This window comes from Mustela putorius, unplaced genomic scaffold (genome assembly GCF_011764305.1).
Source record: "Mustela putorius furo isolate JIRA1106 unplaced genomic scaffold, ASM1176430v1.1 tig00000450_pilon_pilon_pilon, whole genome shotgun sequence".
NCBI lineage: Eukaryota > Metazoa > Chordata > Mammalia > Carnivora > Mustelidae > Mustela > Mustela putorius.
In genome coordinates this window covers 8744470-8767898 of record NW_025421385.1, presented here as the reverse complement: position 1 = coordinate 8767898, position 23429 = coordinate 8744470, and the positions used below count along the sequence as shown (strand labels likewise).

Below are 23429 nucleotides of genomic sequence, written 5' to 3'. Positions count from 1 at the left end.
TTTGTAACTACAGAAATGAAGTCATCAGATAAGAAATCAGCTATTCCTTTCCTTCCCTTTTCGAAACTGTAAAAACCTCCTAACAAGGCAGTGAAACTGTTACCTTGAACAGAATCCTCCAAGCACAGGTTTTGCCATCTCTGAAATGGTCACTTTGTGTTTAAGGCTCCACAATCTAGAGGTGGTAGGTTCACGTTGCCTAATGCTTAGGAAAGGAAGAAGGAACATCCTACGCACCATATAATCTGACATGTTAAGCCCATCTGGGTTAATTTTCAGTTTGATTTGGGAAATGTATTTAAAGTTTGAATCTTCTCATAAATGTCGATAGACCCTAGGGCAGCTGGCTGGCTCAGCCCGGAGGACATGTGATTTTCCTTCTCAGGGTCGTGAGCTCAAGTCCCATGTTGGTCCTGGAGCCTACTTAAAATTAAAAAATAAATAAGTTTTAAAATGTCGACAGATCCTAAGAACTAATATACTATACTAGTATATTAGTATATATATATATTTTTTTTATTAATACATATAATATAGAATTATGATGTACCACTTGCCTGGCAGCCTGTGTAAACAGTTTCCCAGCTGGGAACCAATCCGGGTAAGTGGGCTGGGGCTGCTGGCGGGCCCGTGTGGACACAGCAGGCCAGCTGCCGCCCTGTCAGGAGGCGGGGGGCTCTGCCTGGCCTCGGGCACCCCCCGGGAACCATTCTGCCTGGGTGGGAAGAAAGGTCATTTCTTTCTCATCAACCTCTGAGAGGCAGCAGCCGGGATGGGGGTGGCCCCGGGGGGGCTGGGCGCTCGCTGCCGGCGAAGCGCTGTTCACTTGTGATCCTGCTTTGGGCCCCTTTCAAGGGCAGCTCCTCCTCTCCCGCAGCCAGCGGCCTGGTTTTCCTCTCTGAGTCTGCGTAGTCAGGGAAGCGAGGCTTGGCCGGGAGGCCACAGTGATGTGAGGAGCCGTGTGGCCCCCAGGGGGTGAGTGGCCTGGAGCCATGGGCCCCTTCAGTGACGCGGGGAGCCTGGCGGGCCCTGCTTCCTCCCTGGCCTTTTGCCACCTGAAATAACAAAATGAAGATATTAAGGTTTTGTTTTTTTTTTTTAAGATTTGTTTCTTTATTTTAGAGAGAGAGGGAGCGAGCTCAAGTGGGAGGGGCAGAGGGAGAGCGAGAGAGACTCTCCAGCAGACGCCGAGATGAGATGCTGAGCGTGGAGCCCGACTCAGGGCTGGGTCCCAGGACCCCGAGGTCATGACCCGAACCCAAACCAAGAGTTGGATGTTTCGATGACCGTTGCCGTCAACGCGCCTCTGCATAGTGGTTTATGACAAAACCTTGTAGCTTTCGAACACTCACACAATAAACCAGTGTTCACCGCAGCCTTATTCACAACAGTCACAGGACAACCCTTTGTCTGTTAACTGATGAGTGCGTAAACAGAATGTGATACATACGTGCGTGCAACGTCACTCAGCCACGACAAAGAATGAGATTTAATACCTGCGCAAACAGGGATGAACTTCACAAACACTATGTTAAGTGAAGTAAGGCAGAAGGAAAAATGTAGGATTCTACTCACATGATGCACCCAGGGTAGAGTCAGAAATTCAGAGAGACAGAAATGTTTACAAATGTTACTCATTTCATCGTCTTGAATTATTTATATTGTTATACAAATTACTCCTTTTATGTCCTAGAACATCTCCCTCAGTGATTACTCGTGTCACCTGCATAGTTTTACGATTATAGTTTACAATTATTAAACCAACTCTAAGGTTTAACACATCTGAGCGCTCATTGCCCATCTTTTGAGGCCGTGATTTCCCAATTTGCAAGTTCTTTATTGTGATTCATTTTTCAATTAACTGAAGTGCCTCTTGAAGGACTTTTTTGCCCCCAGAAGAGCATGTGGGTGGCATAAGATCTGAGTCATTGCAAATTTAAGGTTTTCCTCCATAACCTTTGCTCATGAGTAAAACCTTAGGTCCCAACCTTTTCATCTCAAAGTTCAGGAAACGTGTTCTCATTGTCCTTTGGAATTTAATATGACAGAGACATCTGAAGCTATTTTTATTTTTATTTCTTTTAGTGATCATCTGGTTTTTATGTGTTACAAACACTGGCTTTTCTTCCCCCGTAGACTTGTAATTAAAAATGGTTTCTCATCCATGTCTGGTTGTGAGCTCTTCTATGTTGGATTTAAGGAATAAAGTCCCTTTGAGCCCTCATCCCCTGGATTTCCTTGTCTTAAAAAATCTTTCTCTCCCTCTCTGTATGTGTATATATATATACACACATACATACACATACATATATGTGTGTATATATATATGTACATATATACATATATACACATATGTATATATGTATGTATATATATGTATGTGTATATGTGTATATATATGTATGTATATATATATTTAGGGGTGCCTGGGTGGTGCACTTGTTTAAACATCTGGCTTCTCTAAAGGCTCGGGTCATGACCTCAGGGTCATGGGATCTGGCTCCACATGGCTCTCCATGCTGAGCATGGAGTCTGCTTGAGACTTTCTCTCTCCCTCAGCCTCTCTCCCCTGTGCCCTCTCTCTCTCTCTCTCTCAAATAGCAAATCTTAAAAAATTTTTACAAACTTTAATTGTGATAAAATAGATATAACATAAAATTTACTATCTTCGCTCTTTTTCACCCTACAGTTTAGAGGCAAGTCTGTCCACATCTTCAAGCAGCCCTCACCACCGTCTATCTCTGGAACTTTTCCATCTTGCAAAACTGAAACTTTATACCAGTTAAACAACTATTTCTTCCTTCCGCTGGGAACCAGCATTGTATTTCAGAATTCGCAGATTCTAGCTGCCCAGATCAGGAGAATCATGCAGTCTTTGTCTTTTTACGATCGGCTCATTTCACTGAGCAGAACGTTGTAGGTTACCGCAAGTTCCCTCACTTTTTAAGGCTGTGTATTCAAGGTGCTTATTCTGTCACGTGTCTGTGTCACATTTTGTTTGTCTGTTGGTTCCTTGATGGACACTTGGATGAATTCTAGCCTTTGGCTATTGTGAATGGTGCTGTTGTGAACATGGTTGTGCAGAAGAGACCGTTCTTTTGGAGATAGACCCAGAAGTGGAATTGTTGGCTCGTGTGATACTTCGATGTTTAATTTTTTCATCCCGTTTCCCATAGTAGCACACCATTTTATGATCCCACCGGCGGCGCACACAGCAACCATTTCCCTTACGTTCTCGTCAACACTTGGTCTTTTCAGGTTGTTTTGTTTTGCTTTGCTTTTGCTAGTAGCCCCCCTAATGGGTGGGAGGTGAAGGTCTGCTTGGTTTTTGACTCGGTAACATTTTCGTCAGTCAGCTGTGAGGCCCCTGACCGTGTTTTATACCCCTTGCCCTAGCTTCTTAGAGGGTAACTTTTAATGCGTAGGTTACCTTTGTTCTCTGTCTCCAACATCTGACGTCTTTTACTTTTCTGTTCATGTTCCAGAAAAGCGCGTCTGCTGGGTCAGCTCACTCATTCAGCTTTCCGGCCTCTCCATTCTGCTACTGCTTCCTGGCAGACTGTTCTCTCTCCTTCTCTCTCTCTCTCTCTCTCTCTTTTTTTTTTTTTTGCCAGATTTGTCTTTATTCTAGTCTGATTTCTGTTCATGTCAGCCTGGTTTCTCCTTCTGTCTTTCTGTCTCCTTCTCTTAGACATGGGTCTCAGGTGGCTTTTGAGGACGAAGTACTCTCTAAAACGTTCCCCATTTCCCCGAGTGCTACGTGTCCTGAGACACCTTCGGCGTTTTGTCAGAGGCTCTCAGTTGTCTCTTTGGGCTGAGGAATTGCCAACAAGCACAGACTCCTGTTTCTCACCCTTCCTGTGGTTCCTACGGCAGTGGGTTGGGGGGGCCCTTCTTAGATCTCTAGGAACAGGGCAATGTGCGGTCTCTAACCCGATTCTTTGTCGAGGCCTCAAGTGCAGCAATTTTTCTCACTTTTGTCAATATGATGTAATAAACCAAGAGTCACAAACACATGACCAACAGCCTGCCGACAGGTCATGTGTCTTTGGCCTGGAGTCTAATATTTATCATTTCAATGCCTTAAAACGGACTGCGGGGTCTCCAACTCACCACAGTCCTCACCCCTCCCTATCGTCTGCACACAGCCTGCTTCCCTCTTTTATAGTCTCTACCCGGTGCCTGAGTCCGTGACCCCCACTCCACGTGCTTAGAAGGGCCCACACACGTTAGATCTCAGTGCACAGCCCAGCAGGATTCCAGCCTCTCCCTACAGTTCTCAGGGGCTCCCCACAAGGCTTTTTATTCATTTACCAACCCACATGGATTCTCTGGCCCCTGCCATGTGCCCCAGTCAGGCTTGGCGCTGTGAATTCACTCAGGGGGCACCTGTCTTCTCTCTGAGGTCAGCTGAGGGAGAGCTACAACCATTTTGCAAGAAGGGGTGGCAGCAGCTTGATGCGATCTTTATCTTCATCTTGATTCTCTGAGTCCTCCCCTAGTTACCAAGGATTTAATCACTACGGTCAATCTTTTTTTTCCTGTAAAAACGTTGAAAGCAGATCAACTGAGCTGGCAGGAAAAAACATCACTGTTCTGCTTCGTAACTAAAAACCGTCTTAGATGTGAGATTATTTGAAGTAAAAATACACTGAGAAAATCCCACCATAGGCTCGCCTCAGACTCCTCCAGCTGGGAATTACCCAACAGGTGGACAGGCTAGCACAAAGCCGTTAGGTGGGTCTCAGTTTTATAATATTCAGCTTCTTCATTTGGACTTTTGTCAGCTTGTTCGTTTGATGGGCCCTCAGGGACGTCCTGAGGCTTCCTGGCCGTCAGGACATCGGCTGGAGAGCAGATCTACCCCGGGGAGAGGCACCTCCGGAGGCATTTCCAGAATCCCATCTCTGCAGACCAGTTTTCCACCTCTTGTCCCTTGAAATGGTGGAAAATACATTAAGCAACTCTAGGGACATGATGTTGACTTTTTGAAGAGCATAAGGCGTGGTTATGGTTAGCTGTTAGGTGGCATGTGTTACTGTTAACTGTCCGTCCGCAGATGCAAGTAATTTCGATGCAAAGTAAAACTGCATTCCAGCAGGCTGTTTGGCTCACTGCTTGCTCTGAGAGTCACAGGTCAAAGGCTCTTTCTGCTCCGGTCATCCGTTCATTGTATCATTCAACATTGGTATGCTGGGGTTTGCGAAGTGCTTTTCAACAGTTACTTCTTGTTTGCTGCTGAAAGGACAGCATGAGCAGAGTTCAAGGCTATGAGAATGGATGCCAGGACCTCCGGGAGTGTAGTTAGAGCTGGCTCTGTGCCGCGGGCTTGGCATTTATGGGAGCGATCTTAGCACAGAGTCAAAGGAAGGTCAGATGCTCTCCTGATTCCGGAGCTTCTGCTGTCTCCACAAACCCTAGGCTTTTGCTTTCCAAGATGTATTGGTCAATTGATTGAAAATGTTTTTTAAAGGTTTTTAAAATTTACTCATTTGGGAGGCAAGCACGAGTAGGAAGGGCAAAGGGAGAATGAGCAGCAGACTCCCTGCTGAGCAGAGAGCAGGACTGTGGGCTCAATCCCAGGACCCTGAGGTCATGACCAGAGCTGAGGGCAAACACTTAACCCACTGAGCCATCCAGGTGCCCCTGATTGAACAAGTTTTAAAGAAGCAAGTCTCGATTCTGAAGAATGTAAAAGCATTAGCCTATTGCTGAGCTCAGAAAATGTTTCAAGAAACTTTCATAGCCAGATTCTGATTAATCACCTGGGAAGAAATAACAATATGTTTCCTCTGGTTACTGTGAGTCAAGCTACCCTACGTTGGCCCTAACGAGGACAGAGACGAGCAGGTGCGGCCACTGCAAAGTCTGCTCGCCTTCGTCGATAAGAGCAACAGATGGTACCCCTTTTTGTATCTCGGGGTTGGTGTGGACAGGGAGCCTTTGGGAAGGATATTAGGGAACCATTGCTTAGGAATGGCTGATTCAGCAAGGATTGATTGGGAGATCCAGCTCAAATCTACTCTCAAAGGAAACAGAGCCTCCAATGCAAAAAACATGCATTTTGACATATGGTCTAGGACAGTGGTGTTTTTATCCTTCTATTCTTTACTCAGAGATGGGCTGGAGACACAGGAAGTCTGTGTCCAGAGCTCTGCTGCCAGAAAAGCTCCTGCTTGAGCTTCACAAATCGTCAATTGGGATATGCAGTTACAGGACCAGCGCCAGCAGACGGATATTTTAATTCACTGCAGAGGTTCTGAAATCAGGGCTGGAGGAGGACAGTGGTTTACTCAGGTGTCTGCACCCTCCCCTTTCCTCCACTGAGCTTTCCTTTCGTGATTGTGGATCCGTGCATGGTGTCTGGCTTGGCTCGGCTAGTCTTGGCTGACTGTCGGGGGTTGTGGTTTGATTCACTGCTGAATTCTCAGCTCTGACCTCCTTCCCGTCTGAAGCCGACACCATCCCTGTCCTGCCCTGGACATGGATGCTTTTGGTCCCAAGGGTTACAGGCTGTGCAGCATGCCAAGCTAGACTGGCTGAAACGGTCACCACCACCAGGAAGGAAAGTCCAGGAAGTCGAGTTCATTTAGTAGTTGGAGGTCTCTTGTTTCCACATTTGATTTTGCTCCTCTACTCTCTTCGTCTGATGGTTAGACTTCGTCCTGCTGGTAAGGATGGAAGAGTTGCCCACGGGCATAAACGGTTGGCAGGTGCGATCCTTCGAAGAGCTTGACTTCCCGGCTGCCCCATTCATCTCTCCAGACTTTGCCTGGTGCCTGATGCTCTCCTTGCCTGCGGAGGGAACTTCCGAGGAGCTGAGTGTTGTGTTTCGTGTCAGTTTATTAGATTAGATGTTTGTATTTACAGTGCCGACTTTTTCCTGTTTTTTCTCCCCACCCTAGGGACATATCACAGTTGAACATTCTATATATTTTGGCTCTGAATGGCAGTGACTGATGATCAAAATTCTGTTATCACAATTTATAAAAGCCCTGTGTATTTTTCCCTTGTTCTAGTCACTAAGCATTGGGAATCATGATTTACTTAGTAATTGGAGAACATGACAGTTGCTCACGAGATAAAGTAGAGGAAGCTGGTTGATGTCTTCCAACAATTATTAGAACCCCGTAGAGGAAGAGGGTATTTTAAAAACATGTGGCTGGACATGTATTTGTGAAGTGACTACATTTGTAACAGTTCTAAGCATTGGTTAAGAAAAAGCCATTTGCATTCATATGTAGCCTAAAAGATCCTAATGGAGAATTTATTTCAGTATCTTATAGATGAGAATTCATAAGTTGACATTCTAATTTTTCTTCAACTTTCATAATCCAGGAATTGGCAAGTTTTGTGGCACATTATTTTAAGGGTGTGAAAAACTTGTAGTATTTGTGTATTTGCGGGGCTGAAGAGGAACCCCAGCAGCTGCTAGCAGAGCAATGGCCAACAAAAGGCCGTTTCGTAGATGGTCCACTCGGACCCACGTCCAGGATCTCCACCCCGTGCATGGATCCCACATTCCAGACGTCAGGTCTGTCCAGGAAACTTCACGGCTACTCTGTCAGCTTTTGGGAAACATCGTGGTTAACACAAACTAACCTTAACCTATTTTAGGGATGAACTCCCACCTGGCCAAATGGACAGCTTTGGATTTTTTTGTTAATTATCCTTCATGCCGTTGTTGACCATTGTAAACATGATAAATTGATCATTTGGATGGTAATTGTGTTTCCCTGTGTATATTTATTAGGAAAACATGAAGTACTTAATATAAATTGGTCACACCCATATGTTCATATGTATATATTGCATCTGTATGTTACAAAGAGGATAAAAGAGACCGAAGCAGAGACCCCCAGCTTTGCTGCTAACAGATCACTTAATCTCTATCAGAGATCTGTAAAGTAGGGGTTGGGGCCAGAAATTTGAACTCTGAGGATCCTTGCAAGACTAATTTTATGCAATACTATCTACCTACCTCTTATGAGCCAAACACAGCACCGTCCGCATCTCTGTCTGAGGCTTCCTTTCTGCTTGTTTTTCAGAAATGTGAAAATAAAAACTGGAGAATGGTTCTTTGAGGAGCGAGCCAAGAAATTTCCAACTGAAAGTAAGTGCTCTTAAGTTTTTTCCTCAAGTAAAATGATATACTTCTTGTTTTAAAATACTTATGTTAAGACTGTTGAATATAAAAAACTTGATAGGCTGGGATGCCTGGGTGGCTCAGTGGGTTGAGTGTCCGACTCTTGATTTCAGCTCATGTCTTGATCGCAGGGTCATGAGTTCAAGCCCTGTGTCGGGCTCCACGCTGGGTCTGGAGCCTACTTAGCACAAACAAACCAACATTTTATAGGTCATTTGGCCCACGCCACTCAGCATCTTTCCCTGTGGTGCTTCCCTCTGTACCCCAGCTCACCTGCGGAAATCTGCCTGCTGCCCCGGGGGTCTCCCCGGCTTCCTGCTTGTGGGGTGGGCTCTGCCTCCTCCGACACTCTGCTTTGCCTATCCCTTCCATAACTGGGGAAAGTGCCTTGTGCTGTGTTATTTGCATCCTTCTCTTTCCCTCCGGAAGCAGAAACTGTGCTTTTCAAATCTTGTTAGCCCCTCATGGCCCCGAGCACAAAACCTTGTTCGTGATACTTGAGCAACATGATGGACTCGCTGAAGCCCCGGGGAGTGAATGGTATTAGAATTTGGCAGAGGTTAGTGATTAGGAAGGGAGCGTATGTCGTGATTCTCTGCGTGCAAGTGTGCATGTGGTCTGGGCACCTGAAATATCTTATAAGGAATTTGCAAAGCTGATGTAACCGTGTCATTGGTTGCTGGGGCCAGAAACCATGGGCAGAACTAATTTGGCTTTGGTAACATGTAAGTGGCACAGATCGGAGAACGACTTATCAGATAAAAGCACATGCATGTGTCATCAGAATCAAGCGGAGCCCGCGTGCTCTGTGACCCGCGTTCATCCACGGGGGTAACACCCCTCCTCTGGGATGCGGGTCCGCGGGGACTAGACACAAGGAGCCTAGACTGACCTAGAGGCAACGGGCTGGCCTGAAATCCTTCTTTCTCCTGGAAAAAGTGACTGTTTGAGATAAAGAAAGAAGTTGTTTAGCCACAACCCAAAATGTGTTGGCAAGGAAAGGAAGCCTTGTGTGGGAGCCTGACACTCAGCTTTTATAAAAGACACGGTTCGCTGAGGTTGACGCTCCGTTGGCATTACCTTCTCTCCTGGATTCTATTCCAGACCCTTCTTACTCAAGCAAAGATGATGCTTCTGCAGAGTTTCTTACAAATCTGGAAGGAAGGACAATGCTAACGGGTGTGCTCGAGCCAAAGGGTGGGCAAGTGGGTGTGGTCTCACCCCGGACGGCGCTCCTCGGGGCGTGTTTCCTGACAACCCTCTCTCCTGTCCCAAGCCGGCTTCCAGACACTATTTCCTGAATACTACCCACCCATGAGAGTCTACTACCCCCGGTATATTTCTGTATCTGTACTGGGACTAAAATTTGTCACATCCACTAAACACTCTTCTCCTCGCCCCACTTAGGGCATAATCTAGACAAGCATGGCAGGATGAAGTCTGAGTTGTATTGCTTTGTTTTGTGACTTTAAAACACTTTAAAATACTTTTTTGTTGTGGGCGCCCGGCTGGCTCAGTCCGTAGACAATTGGCTCTTGACCTCAGGGTTGTGAGTTCAAGCCCAACCTTGGAAAGCAGACTGTACTTAAAATTTTAAAAATACCTTTTTTGTTGCGGGGTTGGGGTCAGGTAATAGATTCTCTCTCTCTTTTTTTCCCCACTCAGTTCCTATTTCATAAATGGTAAGAGGGTGGAGAGTGAAGTTTCTGTAATTTCTCAATAACAACTCCGTGAAGACCTCTCCTGGAAACTGTTGAGGTTGTAGTATGGTTACTGCCTGAGGGAAATGAACTTGCAAGCGGGAACAGAGGTGTGCGCGCCCGCACCTTCTCATCATCTCTCTGGTGCTCCTCCGCTGAGTAGAAGTGAGAGGACCCGAGGAATAGGACAGGAATGAACCTGAACTCCTGGGTTTCGCTTCTTTGTCCAGTGACTTTCCACCGGAATGAAAAGGTCAAGAAAAAAAAAAAAAAGTAGACAGTGAAGTCAGCCTGAGAACAAATCACCCTTTTCTCTCACTGTTACTCCCAAGGTATAAAAGAAAGAAATAACAAGGAAAAAACAAACAAACAAACAAACAAAAAAACAAATTCCTTCCTCCTCTACAACTGCTTCCTCACATACTGAGGGTCTCATGTTCTTACTGTCCAGAGAGACCGAGGAGAGTGCCGAGCTGGGGGAGCACAGGTGTGAGTTGAACTCGGGTGGGGGGAGGTTGCAGGCGAGGAGCTGGAAGGGCAGTCGGGCTGAGATGACGCCCCCCTGGGCAGGTGGGCGCCCCCTGACTTACACCTGTGCCCGCAGGAACCCAGCGGACTCTGGTCCACCTGCTGTATCGGCTGAGGACCAGTGGGGAAAATAGGAGCCACGTGGGGATTTGAGCAAAGAGGATTTAATTTAGGGAATCGGTGAAACAGGTCTTACTGGAGGAAGAGAGGCCAAAAGGGAGGCGCTTGGGACCCCCGAGGTGGGAACTGCCGGAAGCAGACCCTTCCCAGACTGCGCGCAGGAACCTCCTGCCTTCTGGCCTCTCTGGCGCCCTCTGGTGGGCCCTGCGGGGAGCCCGCCGCACGGCCGGCTCGCCAGGGTGCGGGAGACGGAGGCGGCCTGTCGGCCGGGTGTGCTGTCCTGGTTCTTTCCAGCCTAACACATCCTCATCGGAAGCTGGAGAAACGATTCGGTGGCACGAGGCACCGATGAGTACGAGACGGCTCAAGCCCATGCCCCGTTCTATTGCTGGATTCACAAATTCCTCCAAATGTTAAAACGATATCATTTTATATGTTTTCTGTCTTCAGCTGGAGGCTTGTCCGGGGCTGGAGGATCTGCTGCCCCCTGGCGGGGGGTGGGGGGTTCACACACCGACCCGGGTGTGCCTGTTGCTGGTGGCAGCAGGCGGGGTCCTCCCCGCCCCGGCTCTCTGCAGGGCTGCCTGAGTGTGCTTACCGGGCGCTGGCTGGCTTCCCTCGGGCCCCCAGGGCCCTGAGAGACAAAGGCAGAGCCTGGTCTTTTTTTATATTAAATTTTTTTATTATGATAAAATATGCACAACATAAAATTTGCATTTTAACCATTCTTAACCTTATAGTTCAATGGCATTAAATGCGTTCACATTGTGTACCATGCCCCCCCCCCATTCATCCTCAAGACTTCATCTCCCACAATATCCTCCGCCTTCAGCTACCCAGAACTCCTGGGAACTTCTCTCTTAGGCTCCTGCTTCACAAAGCACACCCTGTCATTTCTGCTCTGTCCCGAGGTGACACAGGTCCGCTTTATTAGAGCAGGAGGGATGGCACAGGGTGGGTCAGGAGGCCAGCGGCCCCGGAGGAGCCATCAGCAAGCTGGCCACCCCAGCCTGTATTCCCTACCCTAATCCCCACAGCTGAGCCTCAGACCTGACTCCCTCCTGTGATCCATTCGGTCAGCAAGTCCCCACACTTCTGCCTCCCCAGTGTCCTGAATCTTCACCCCGCTCTTCTTTCCCACTTCTAACGCCGGAGCTCTAGCGGGTCCCCACGAGTTCACCTGCTTCCCCCATATTCCATCCTCCACTTTGCAAAGAGGATACTTTCTTTTCTCTTTTAATAAAAGGTGTTCCTTTTCTGATTGTAGAAGTCATGCATGCTTTTGGCAGAATATCTGGGCAATTCAGAACGGTATACCGAAGGCAATAAAAATCCCTCCACTCAACAAACTGTTGTAGATCACACACACACACACACACACACACACACACACACACTCTTCCAGTCTTCTTTCGAGGTAATTCTGTGCATGTGTGGGCACATACAGACTTACATTTCTTTTTATAAAGACTTTATTTTTAAGTAATCTCTACACCCAAAACATGGGACTCAGACTCACAACCATAAGATCAAAGGTTGTATGGTCCACCCACTGAGCCAGCCAGGCGCTCTCAGACTTACAGACTTCTTTAAAACAGATTTATGATCAGACTATATATGAGTTTTAATTTTGCTTTTAAAATTCGATATAGCACAAACATTTTCTTAGGCTATTAAGAGTGGTCCCAACATATATTGACTGCTACATAAAATACATCAGGTGGTTATACTCAACCTGTTCCCTCCTTTTTTTTTTTTTTTTCAAGATTTTTATTTATTTGAAAGAGAGAGACACAGCGAGAGAGGCAACACAAGCAGGGGGGAGTGGGAGAGGGAGATGGAGAAGCAGGCTTCCCGCCAACCTGATGCGGGGCTCGATCCCAGGACCCTGGAATCATGACCTAAGCCAAAGGCAGACACTTAAGGACAGAGCCACCCAGGCGCCCCCAACCTGTTCCCTCTTGTCAGGGAGTGTATCACTGTATTCAAACTTTCGTATCACAGATAACTCTGTGATGAACATCTTGTTCAGGTATCATGGCATCTCTGCTAATTTCCTTTGGAGAGATTCTAAGAAGAATGGCTGGTCAAAGCTGTGAGCACCTGAAAGGCTTTGATGTGTTTGCAAAATTACCCTGGGGAAGTGTTGCTCATTTGAACCACCAGGGCCAGGTGCGTGGGTGGTCCTACCACACTCTGGCCACCTCGAACTCCTATCCCTTGAAACGGGACTGCAAATTACATTTGTTCTGAATGTAAAAAACAAAAACAAACAAACAAAAAAACCTCATTAAAAATTTTTAAAATTTTCACATTAAAAAAGTGAAAAAAGGGCTGCCTGGGTGGCTCAGTGGGTTAAGCCTCTGCCTTCGGCTCAGGTCATGGTCTCAGGGTCCTGGGATTGAGTCCCGCATCAGGCTCTCTGCTGGGCAGGGAGCCTGCTTCTTCCCCTCTCTCTCTCTCTCTCTCTCTCTCTCTCCCCCTCTCTGCCTACTTGTGATCTCTCTCTGTCAGATGAATAAAATCTTAAAAAAAAAAGTGAAAAAAAGTTGAGAAGTGAAGAAAAGCATAACAAATAATGTTAAAAAGACAATGACTTCACCCTGAAAACTTCTGTTAACGTTTTCATGTCTATCATACATCATACCTGTTCTTTGGTGAATCAGTGTATCTATGTTTGTAAGTGTAGATTGTGTATGTGTGTGTATATAAATATACACATATACACACATAACTACACACACATTTTTAAAAGTATTGAGATAAAACCATTAAGAAATTGATGTTTTTAGGTAAAAATGATTGAGTGAAGACAATTTTCTCTGAGTCAAGCTAATAGATTTACATAATTGGGATCAAATTGTATATACAGTTTTATACTATTTCTTCATATAATAATTTACAAGAACATTTTTGCATATCCTTATCCCCCATCAACTACATACTTTCTGATGACCACCTCTCATTCCAACACTGGAATATGACTTCACTTACTGAACCAAATCACTATTGTGGTACAATGAGAGAACTTCTGGTTTTGCTCTTACATTTTGGGGAATTTATGATATTATTAAAATAATAAATACAAGTACAATGCACATCTTTGTAGATAAGTCTTTGGTACATCTCTGAATATTTCTAGAAAGAGAAGGATAAGATGAGAGGTTAGGAACATTGCTCCTGGGAAGGGGCAATTCTCCTTACCAGTGGGAATTGTTCATAAAAACAATCCAAACTATATCAGTTTGCTAAATCCCATTGGTTGTCTGAAATGGTTTCCCATCATTTTCATTTGAATTCATCTAACTCCTAGCAGGGTTGACTATCTCCCACCTGTTGGAACTTCTGCAGAATTTCTTTATATGATAAGGCTCTTCGCTCTATTCTGTCCTGTTAGCTGCACCTGTGTCGTTATTATTATTATTTTTTTTGTATACAGTCAATTTTAACTTTTCCTGTAGAATTCTTTGAGGGTTGGAGCTCTGAGGGAACGAGTGAGTGAGTGAATGAGCGGATGACATGAGTAAGGATGGAGCTGCTTGGAAACACAAGGTGCTGTTCTCTCTAGACTCCTTTTCCTTTTTATCCAGAAGCCTAGAGCCAAATTTAATGTTCAGTTGAAGGAATTCCAAGAATCATTATGCCCTCTGTCACCCCATTTCCTTTTTATATACCTATTTTCATGGTTCTGTTGGATGTGTGCCATTTAAGGTAAATTCTCCCCAAATTTCCTTCAAAGTAGACAAAGTATTAAGGAATAATCCAATGAAGATATTAATTGGAGCAGTTTGTTGTGCTACTTTTCCAATACTTAAAAAGTTTAAAAGCAAGAAAAGATGAATTCCAATTTTTATTTTGCAGGTAAAGGGTACAAAAAACATTTTATAGATGTTGGTTTTCTTAAGTTTTTTCCCCCCTGATTATAGACTGGCTTTAGTTCCCCTCTAAGATTTTATAATTTGATATTTATTGTTGTTGTCTTAAAATAACTTGTTGTCTTAAAATAATTCCATGTAAGCCGTAGTTGCGGCTCATCTGGGGTGAGTCGGAATGATTAAAGCATGCAGACCTCCGTGGGGTCTGCAGTGTCCTGCAGGCAGTGAGCTACCCAGCCATCCGGTACGGTCACCTCCTGCCCCTCCCCCCTTGGGCACTTGGCCATCTCTGCGCCTAGAGTTTTTACTGTGGCTTCTGGGAACCCTGCTCCAGGATCAGCTGCAAAAGCTGTTTCAAATTCAAAGTTCCCAATTCCATGGGACCAGGTGTGGCTCAAGAGTGTGTATTTAACAAGTCCCCAGATAATTTTTTATGCATTTTAAGTTTGAGAGCTACTGGTAAAGTAGCAAATATAATGAGCAATTTTGATGACACTTTTCTAGATCACTAATAACTTAGAGAACTGAAACTGAAAACCCATCTTACATTTTTTTGGCATCTGCTAAGCTTATAAACATAGCGCCCTCTTCTGGCTACTTGCTGTGAATGCGTCTTTTACCTTTTTTTTTTTTTTTTTTTTAACAACCATGACATTTTATTGCTTGATATTTGAGTGTAAGAGCAGAAAGAGAACAATACTAATACTCTTAATACTAGTATTTTTTCAAGTTTCAGAATAGTTAAATGTTATATATAAACAATCTGCTGTGACTTTCATTCCATTGTTAGTTATTGGGAAACACAATAATTTAGGGAGGCTGGGGTGCCTGGGTGGCTCAAAGAGTTAAGCCTCTGCCTTCAGCTCAGGTCATGATCCCAGAGTCATGGGATCAAGCCCCGTGCTAAGCAGAGAGCCTGCGCCTCCCTGTGTGGGGGTTGGAGCACTTGGGCTCACAAAGGTGTGAGGAAATAGGGGTGACCCTACCACAAAGCCCTGCCTTGATTGCCTCTGCTTGCTGGCTCAGTAGAGACCTTCCTCCCATGCAATTCAGCAGGTGGATTTTGCAAGGATGATCGAGGAAAGCTTTCTGGAGATTACAGATCAAGCGCCTAGTTCATGTACTTACATTCACGAGACAGCGTCTTTATGAAATCATGTTTATTTCCCAGATACATAATTTGGTATATGCTCTTGCCTTATTTTAAAGAAAATGTGACATCTTATCTCTCGATATTTCCTCCTCACTACTCTCCTTCAGAGGGAGGACAAAATGAAGACAAACCCACAGGAGGGGGTGGGAGCCCTAGAGCGGGTTTCCCAGCTGATTGAATTCCTCGTTGTGTCCCAGACAGATTTTCAGACCGGTCCATTTGAATAAGTTAGAACAGAGACTGTCAAGTCGATTTTATGACTCCTGCTGAAGGAAGCCCTTGACCTTCAAACTGTTGGTTCCTACCCACTGTTTCTAGGTAGTGGTCCTTGGAGGCAGGTTTTTGAGTTTAGCCGTCTTTGACTTCATGATGCCTTTGGCTTTGTTCACAGTCGGACTCAAAAATGGAATTGCTTAGATTGTCAAGGGCAGTTGGATTGTCCTACATCAAAATGAAAAGCTTGTGCATCAAAGGACACTGTCAACAGTAAAAAGATGACCCATGGAAGGGAAGAAAATATTTGCAAATTACATATCTGATAAGGGATTAATATCCAAATTCTTGAGGATAGAAGATTCCTAAACCCCTACATTCAATTTTTAGAGAAAATCCAAGGACGCAGGAAGGCAGTCTATATTCTGTTAGCCCCTAGGTCCTCAACAAACCTGGGCCAGTCATTCTAACCGTCAGCCTAAGTGCATCTTTGTGTTAGAGTTACCGTCCAGCTCCTGGTGATTATTGTCAACATGAAAGTCATCCAGAATTTCTACTGATAGAATATAGGGCTTAATTAAGGAGAAAAAAATTATTTTTCTGTCTTGTGACTAGGCAGAAGAGTAGTGTCTCATGGCAGAAGGACACTGGCTGAGAGAGATTTTCTGCCAACAGGATTATAAATCTACTATTATTAATTTTTGCTCTCCTGGAGGGCATTAGTTGCTGATTCACGGTTCTGTGTTCTATCTTCTTTTATCCTGGTGCAGTACCTTGGCCCCAGTGCTATTTAAGCTCAAAGCTTCTCTAAGGACTAAAATATATTTAAGAATGGCTCTGGAATCCAGCTTTAAAACCATTTATGACAGGACATCATGATTATACGCTGAGGGATTTCTAGGTCAAATTTGTTGAGACATTTTCCATTTTGCATATGTGAGCCAAAAAACTGGTCTAAAACTTTATCGTTCTAGAGATGTTTTCCTGTCCTATGAAAGAAAAAAGTCCTAAAACACACTGTAATTCTCCAACAACCCCCCCCCCCGCAATTCCTGGTTTTGTGTGTGTGTTTGTTTGTTTTCAACTCCTGGTTTTATTCGCCTTTTCTAGAATTTCGAGGGTACTCCAGCTCCAGTGTGGGCCAACTATCAGGATGGTCACATACAGTGGAGTGGGTTGAGCACTGTACTAGGGAGTCACCTCTAAGAGAGTACGGTTTGCATCATAGACATCTGAGCAGTGATGATTTTTCTGGAAGAATCAGCAAAAGATGTTGTTCTAACAACATCTGTATATTACAAACAACTTGTACAACCAACTCCTAGGGGTAAACAAAAGTATCTTGAGGAAGGGGCACATTTGCCTCATTCGCAGGGAGCTCCGTGTGGGGTCGCCCCACCTGTGTTTTGCTTCGGGTCACACCTGGGATTCCAGAGTGTGGTTTCCTTCGGGGGATCCTGCTCCCCAACCAGGGGCGCCAGCGGAGAGGTAGCTGTGGGCCAGGCCCCCCTCCTGTTCGATGGTCTGCTCACTCCCCATCAGGACCCCACAGGACTCGACGGTTGTGTGGGACTTCCCTAACCAAGGGTTGCTGTGGGGCCTTGCGCTCTGGCAGGGGAGGTTAACAGTGGTCTCGGAAGACAAAGAAGCTGCATAGATCCCAGAGTTCCGGACATGAGGCTGCTTGTCCATCGGACAACATGGTTCACCGGCCTGATCATGTTGCCTTAGGTGTCGCATGGGGGTTCCACGGAGGCTGCTCGGGGCCTGTGTCACCCAGGTGGGAAGAGTTGGGGGAGCAGGGCCCGGCCACCGCTGCCGGGCCGGGGCTGCAGGGCGCTGGGGAGGCTGCGAGCGGCCGGCGACGCCCCGGAGGCTGCTGAGATGGGCGGCCGGCCCGTGGGGCGCTTGGGAACACCGGCGACAAGAGGCTTCCTCCTCGCTCTCTTTCGACTGAGAAGTGGTGCGTAGACAGCGACTTGTCGCAGACACGCTGTGCTGTGCCGCGGCCCGTCGGGTGTTGGCCCTGGAAACCACAGCTGCGCTCGGTGGCGGGAACGGACCCGTGCGGGACCGTGAGCGGAGCTTGTGTCTTGCTTATCTCCGTGAAGGGCTCCTGTGTGTTCGCCCCAGTGAAGGTGGGTGAATGGGTGAGTCACATGGAGGCCAGGTCGTGAGACAGCAGCGACCTTGGTTTTTTTTTAAAGATTTATTTATTTATTTTAGAGAGAGCCTGCCAATGAGCATGAGAAGTGGGGGAGGGATGGGGGGGTAGAGAATCCCAAGCAGACGCCCTGCTGAGCACACAGCCCTGTGTGGGGTTCGATCTCACGACCCCGAGATCACGGCCCGTGCCAAAATCAGAGTCAGCCACTTAACCGACTGTGCCACCACGCGCCCTAATGACCTGTTCATACCTGTTGAGTCGCTCAGCTCGAATGAGGAGGTCACGCTTATTGTTAAAATATTTCTGGTTCCTGTTGTCATATTTATAACCGCCCCCCCCGCCCCGTGAGACAAAGCCTCTGCTGGTGCTGGTGACACTGAGACGAAGAAGACGGGACCTGTGTCCTCAGAGTCCTCCCCGTGTGGTCAAGACTCTCCAAATAAGGTCACAGTCACAGGGCTAAAGAGTAGGACTTCGGGGCACCCAGCAGGCTCAGTCTGTTGTGTCTGACTCTTGATTGCAGCTCAGGTCATGATCTCAGGGCGGTAGGATCGAGCCCCGGCTCAAACTCTGCTCAGCAGAGAGTCTGCTCGAAGATTCTCTCCCTCTGCCCGTCCCCCCCTTTAAAATAAATAAATAAATAAAACAAATAAATAAATCTTTAAAAAAAAGATGAGGACTTTAACCTGTCTTTCCTGGGGGTACAACTCCACCCAGGGCAGCCTTGAATGTCGGTCGAGGACATTCTTTCTGTGTTGGTCATATATGCGTGGACGGTGGGCTGCAGCCCGAGGTCGGCATCCCCTCTGCTCGGGCCAGGGCGTGGCCGGGGGCAGGCTAGGAGAGAAGGGGGAGCCCGAGGGGCATGGAGGGCTGCTGGCCCCCTCACTGCCTGGCCCCTCTCTCCCTCACCCTCAGCCCCAAGGCTGGATGCCCCAGCCCAGGCACCCAGGCTTGGTTCCTCGCAGGGGAGACACACGGGACGAGTAGGAAGAGTGTCTAAAATGAAGCCTCTCCAAGTTTTTGGGGAGCTGGCCGTTGGTTCATAAGTGGTTGCTTCCCCCCTTGCTTTTTATTATGGACATTTCCCCACATGAGCGAGGTAGAGAGAAGGGTAGAGCCTGCGTGCCGGTCACCGCTCCACTCTGTGCGTCCGGTTTCGGAGGCAAGTCATGGTGCAAAAGCCAGCTTTGTCTTTGGACCCTGGGGCTTTGGGCCTATTGCAAAATGTCCCCAAGCCTTGGTTTTCATTGATACAATAGAGATGACACCTAGAGACAACCCGAGAAGCAAAGGCGAGTGGAGAGCTGGGACCAGCATCGTGCAGTCGACTGCTGACGAACGGCGGCCGGGCCTTCTGGAACGTGCGATGGAAGCCTAGGCTCCTGGTCCGGGCCACAGCGGCCAGAGCAGCACAGTAGGGCCGCTGCTTCCTGACACCTGGGAGGACCCCAGGGAGAGCTCCTCTGACCAGCATTTCCTTCCCCTGGTTACATGCGTGTTCATTTAGTTTTTTTCAGAGAGAGAGAGAGCGAGCGAGCGAGCATGTGTGCAAGAGGGAGCAGGGGGAGGAGGGGGAGGAGGGGCAGAGGGAGAGAATCTCAAGCCGACTCTGAGCGCGGAGCCCAGTGTGGAGCTCAGTCCCACGCCCCCGAGATCCTGAGAAGCGGAAATCAAGAGTCAGACGCCCGCGGGCTTAGCCACCCAGGCGCCCCTGTTACTTGCATTTTTCCGTTACCAGAAAGTCAATAGTGCTTTTTAAGGAAGCCTCTGAGAAGAAACAGCAGAGGGACTAGAGGAGGTAACAGGGATATAATATAAACAGGGAAATAAACAGGGGAGCTGGACCTGGCCACAGGGCAGGGCTTCCCCAACTTCAGAGAACGGACCTCGATTCCGTGCAGCGGCGCTGGGCCTGGGTTTCTGCATTGCCCGCAGGCTCCCGGCTGCCCATGCTTGGAATAGAAAGCACATGGCGGTGCAGTAGGACCCGAGGGCCAGACCTGTTCCTGTGTTCATTTTGTACATCCTGCGAATTAAGAATGAGTTTTATATTTTGGAATTATCCAAAGAATAGTTGTAACCCATAAAAAAAAATAATTAAAAATTTCAAATTTCAATGTCCACGAAGTTTAATTGGGGCACAGACATACCCCTCTTTATTTTTTAAAATTTTATTTATTTTTAAATTTTATTTAAATTCAGTTAATTAACATATAACCTGTTATTAGTTTCAGAGGTAGAGCTGACCGATTCATCAGCGGTGTGTAACACCCAGTGCTCATTCCATCACGTGCCCTCCTCAATGCCCAACCCCCAGTTACCGCATTCCCCGCACCTCCCTTCCGTCGTTCCGATATTGTGTATGGCTGTTGTCACAGGCACAGAGGACAGAGACTAGGTAGAGCCTAGTATTCTCACTCTGCAGAGAGGGTTTGCGGAGCCCACAGCGCAGCCGGCCAGACCCGACGCGGCCAGCAGGGGGCAGCAGAGAGCCGTCTGCGCCCGGCCTTCCCTGGGACCTCCCGCGGGGTACTGGGAAATGGGGTGTAGGGGACTAAGCCAAAGTTGAGAATGGAGATAGGGGCCTGAGGTAGAAACGCCCTGGCAGTGGGCTCTAGGAGATGAGGTGCGGGTAAGCGGGAGTGAGTAGACAGTGTCTGTGCAGGAAGAGACAGTGGGCAGGCTGGGTGGTCCCAGGCAGGTGTGGAGGCCCAGGGACGCTGCGTGGGGCTTGGACTCTGGGCCATGGCGGTGAGGAGTCCCTGAAGGGCTTTAGGCCGTAGAAGGATAGCATCGATGGGAGAGGGCGCTGTGCCAGGTGGCTGTGCCTTGGGGACACTGTCACCACAGTCCAGGGACAGGATGGCGAGCGTCTGCAGCAGGCAGGCTGTGGGAAGGGGGAGCCAGCACCCATGGTGAGCGCACCGGCCGGCTCCCAGGGGTCAGAGCTTGCTGTCCCTTGGGTTCTGCGTTTTCACCCAGGACACCCTGGATAGTGTTGCTAATTTTTTTTTCTCTGCCTTGTTTTTTCTCTGCTTTCATGACAACCGGCCAGGAGGGGCTCAGGTTCAGTTCTCTTCCGTGTGACCTCGCGGCTTTCTGTCCAGGCACTGGTGCGGGGGTGGGCTCCCCCCCATCCCCTGTTGCAGGCTGATTCTGCGGGTGCGGCTCTCAGCCCTCGGGGCTGCCTTTCTGATCTGCCTTAGACACGCTTTTCTTAATGGTGCGGAGGGCTCACGAACTCCTTTGAGAACCTGGTGAACTCCATCACCGACACCCCACAGTGCACACAGACAGGTGGTTTCAGAGTTTGACTTGAGCGTTCGGGGCCCCCCCACTCCCTGAGGCTGGCTCCAGTGAGGAACCGCTCCCCTGGGGGGTCAGCCTGCCTCCTGGCTTTAGGGTTTGGGCCTTGGTATCAGAGATGCTTGCCTTCCCCTCCCAAAGTCCTCCCAGACCTGCTTCTTGTCTGATGGAGAGGAAATGAATGTGGATGTAAGTCTTTCTCTGGAATGGATTAAGACCTTCCCCACACCACACGGGAGCTAGACAGCGTGGCGGCCTTGCATGGGGCAGCGGAGCCCGGGGTGGCAGCCCAACCTCTTCCTATGCACCAGGCCAGGAAACATCATGTCCACAGAACGATGGATGTGGAGAGTTCTATTTTGGGGCCTTAATACATCATAAAATCCCCTTGCCTTGAAACAAAAGGAGTACTATATCAGAAGAGTCTTACTGAGGAAATCATTGGCCTCTGTAACTACAAATAAGTAGATTACATTTTTTAGCGGATTAATTTAATCCCCATAACAAGGAATGTTTAAAGGAATATAGTCATGCTATTATTAAATGTTTCCAAAGGACCAGGGGAAGCTTGGGAGCTTGGACTGCTTTTCAAATTTTCCAGATTTAGAAAATCTAACCCTATGTCAACTCTTATTAAAAGCGATCATTCCCTGCGATTATGTGTATGTTCGTGTTTATGAATGCATTTTGAACAACTTTTGTGGGATGTAGTTTATAGACCATAAACATCATCTGTTTTTTAACATGTATTTTTAACATATAATATAATCTAATTATTTTTAGCGAATTTCCAGGGTTGTGCCACCATTACCACAGCTGGATTTTAGAGCCTTTCTAGCACCCCAAGATGGTCTTCTCCTTTTTCACTGTAAGAAGTGGTATTAGAAAAATAATAATTTTAATTACTTCCTGTGTGTGCATCACCAAGGTTGTCTTCTCACTAATGAATGACCTTTGCTGGTATCTCTCCCAGGCAAACACGCGACAGCCGGAGCAAAGCTCTTACAATCTTATCAGGAGCTGAGGTGAGTGCGGGGAGAGGGCGAGGGCGGACCGTCCTGGTCCCTCCCGGCCTGGGCAACAAAAGAGGCTGGAAGAACTGGAGATCTCCTGACTTTCAGGCGTGGCTGCTCGGGAATGTGACTTTTTTTTTTTTTTAAATGATAAAGTGCCTCGAAAAGATTGAAACAGAGGTAGTTCCACATTCTTATGAAGAGCCTTCTTGGGAGCTCGCAGAGCATTTTCTCACTAAAGGTTTTATTTCCTAAATTCTGAAATGTGGTAAGAAAATGAAATATTATTTTTGAGGGCGAAGTTCTAAACCAAGCATTTGCTTTTATGAATCATTCGCATCTCCAGCATCACGCGCAGTGCCTACCGCCTCACAGGCTCCGTGGAATAAAATTGGCAGCAATGAGGTGTGGTCTGTGAGATGCTAACTTCTTCTTCATATTCTTTTTTTTTTTTTTTAAAGATTTTATTTATTTATTTGATAGAGAGAGGGAGAAAATATTTGAGGGTGGGGAGAGAGAGAGAGAAGCAGGCTCCCTGCCCAGCAAGGAGCAGGATGCGGGACTTGATCCTAGGACCCTGGGATCATGCCTGAAGCTGAAGGCAGGTGCTTAATGGACTGAGGCGCCCAGGCGCCCCTCCCCCATCAGCTTCTGATTCCCTTCCTACATGATTTTGGCATTCATGGCGTTTTGGGCACTTTTGCTGACACGGGTTCAGCTGTCCCGCAGGGGACATGCACGTGCGCTGGGCTCCGGAGCCGCCCGGCTACTTTCGACCACACGTGTGGAGCGTGAAGCCGGGGCAGCTCATCGGCCACGTCCTGATACCAGGAAAGGATGACCCTCCCAGAGGAGCAGATCCACGCAGGGCTGCCCGATCCTCTTCTAAAATGTGAGGAAGTGAAAGCAAAAAAAGAAAGATCAAAGAACTTCCACTACAGGATGATGGCGAGTCCCGTGTATTTGTCGGACTAATAGTTGGATCATTCGTGACCCGTTTCTTATTCCTGTGTTTTCCCTTGGCAGCAAGATTTCTGTGGTTCCTCCGACCCCACCTCCTCTGAGCGAAAGCCAGTGCAGTAGCAGCTCTCAGAGGGTAACGTGTCCGTTCTGTGCGCCTCCCTGGGGACGGGGAAGCGGGAGGGGTAGAGGGTGAAGGGGGTCTGAGAGGTTGGACCAAGGTCACGGGAGCAAAGGGATCCACC

At 47.4% G+C, this 23429-nt stretch overlaps 1 protein-coding gene across 7 annotated transcripts in view; it reads left to right on the top strand.

Moving 5' to 3' along the window:
- Nucleotides 1-23429, top strand: part of SYTL3 (synaptotagmin like 3) — a 79143-nt gene that overhangs the window by 22473 nt on the left and 33241 nt on the right. For all 7 annotated transcript variants that reach the window (XM_045080096.1, XM_045080093.1, XM_045080095.1 and 4 more), the window contains 3 exons: nucleotides 8049-8113; nucleotides 22185-22236; nucleotides 23251-23320. In XM_045080096.1, the coding sequence (XP_044936031.1) occupies nucleotides 8049-8113; nucleotides 22185-22236; nucleotides 23251-23320 (187 nt within the window). The remainder of the gene's footprint in view (nucleotides 1-8048; nucleotides 8114-22184; nucleotides 22237-23250; nucleotides 23321-23429) is intronic.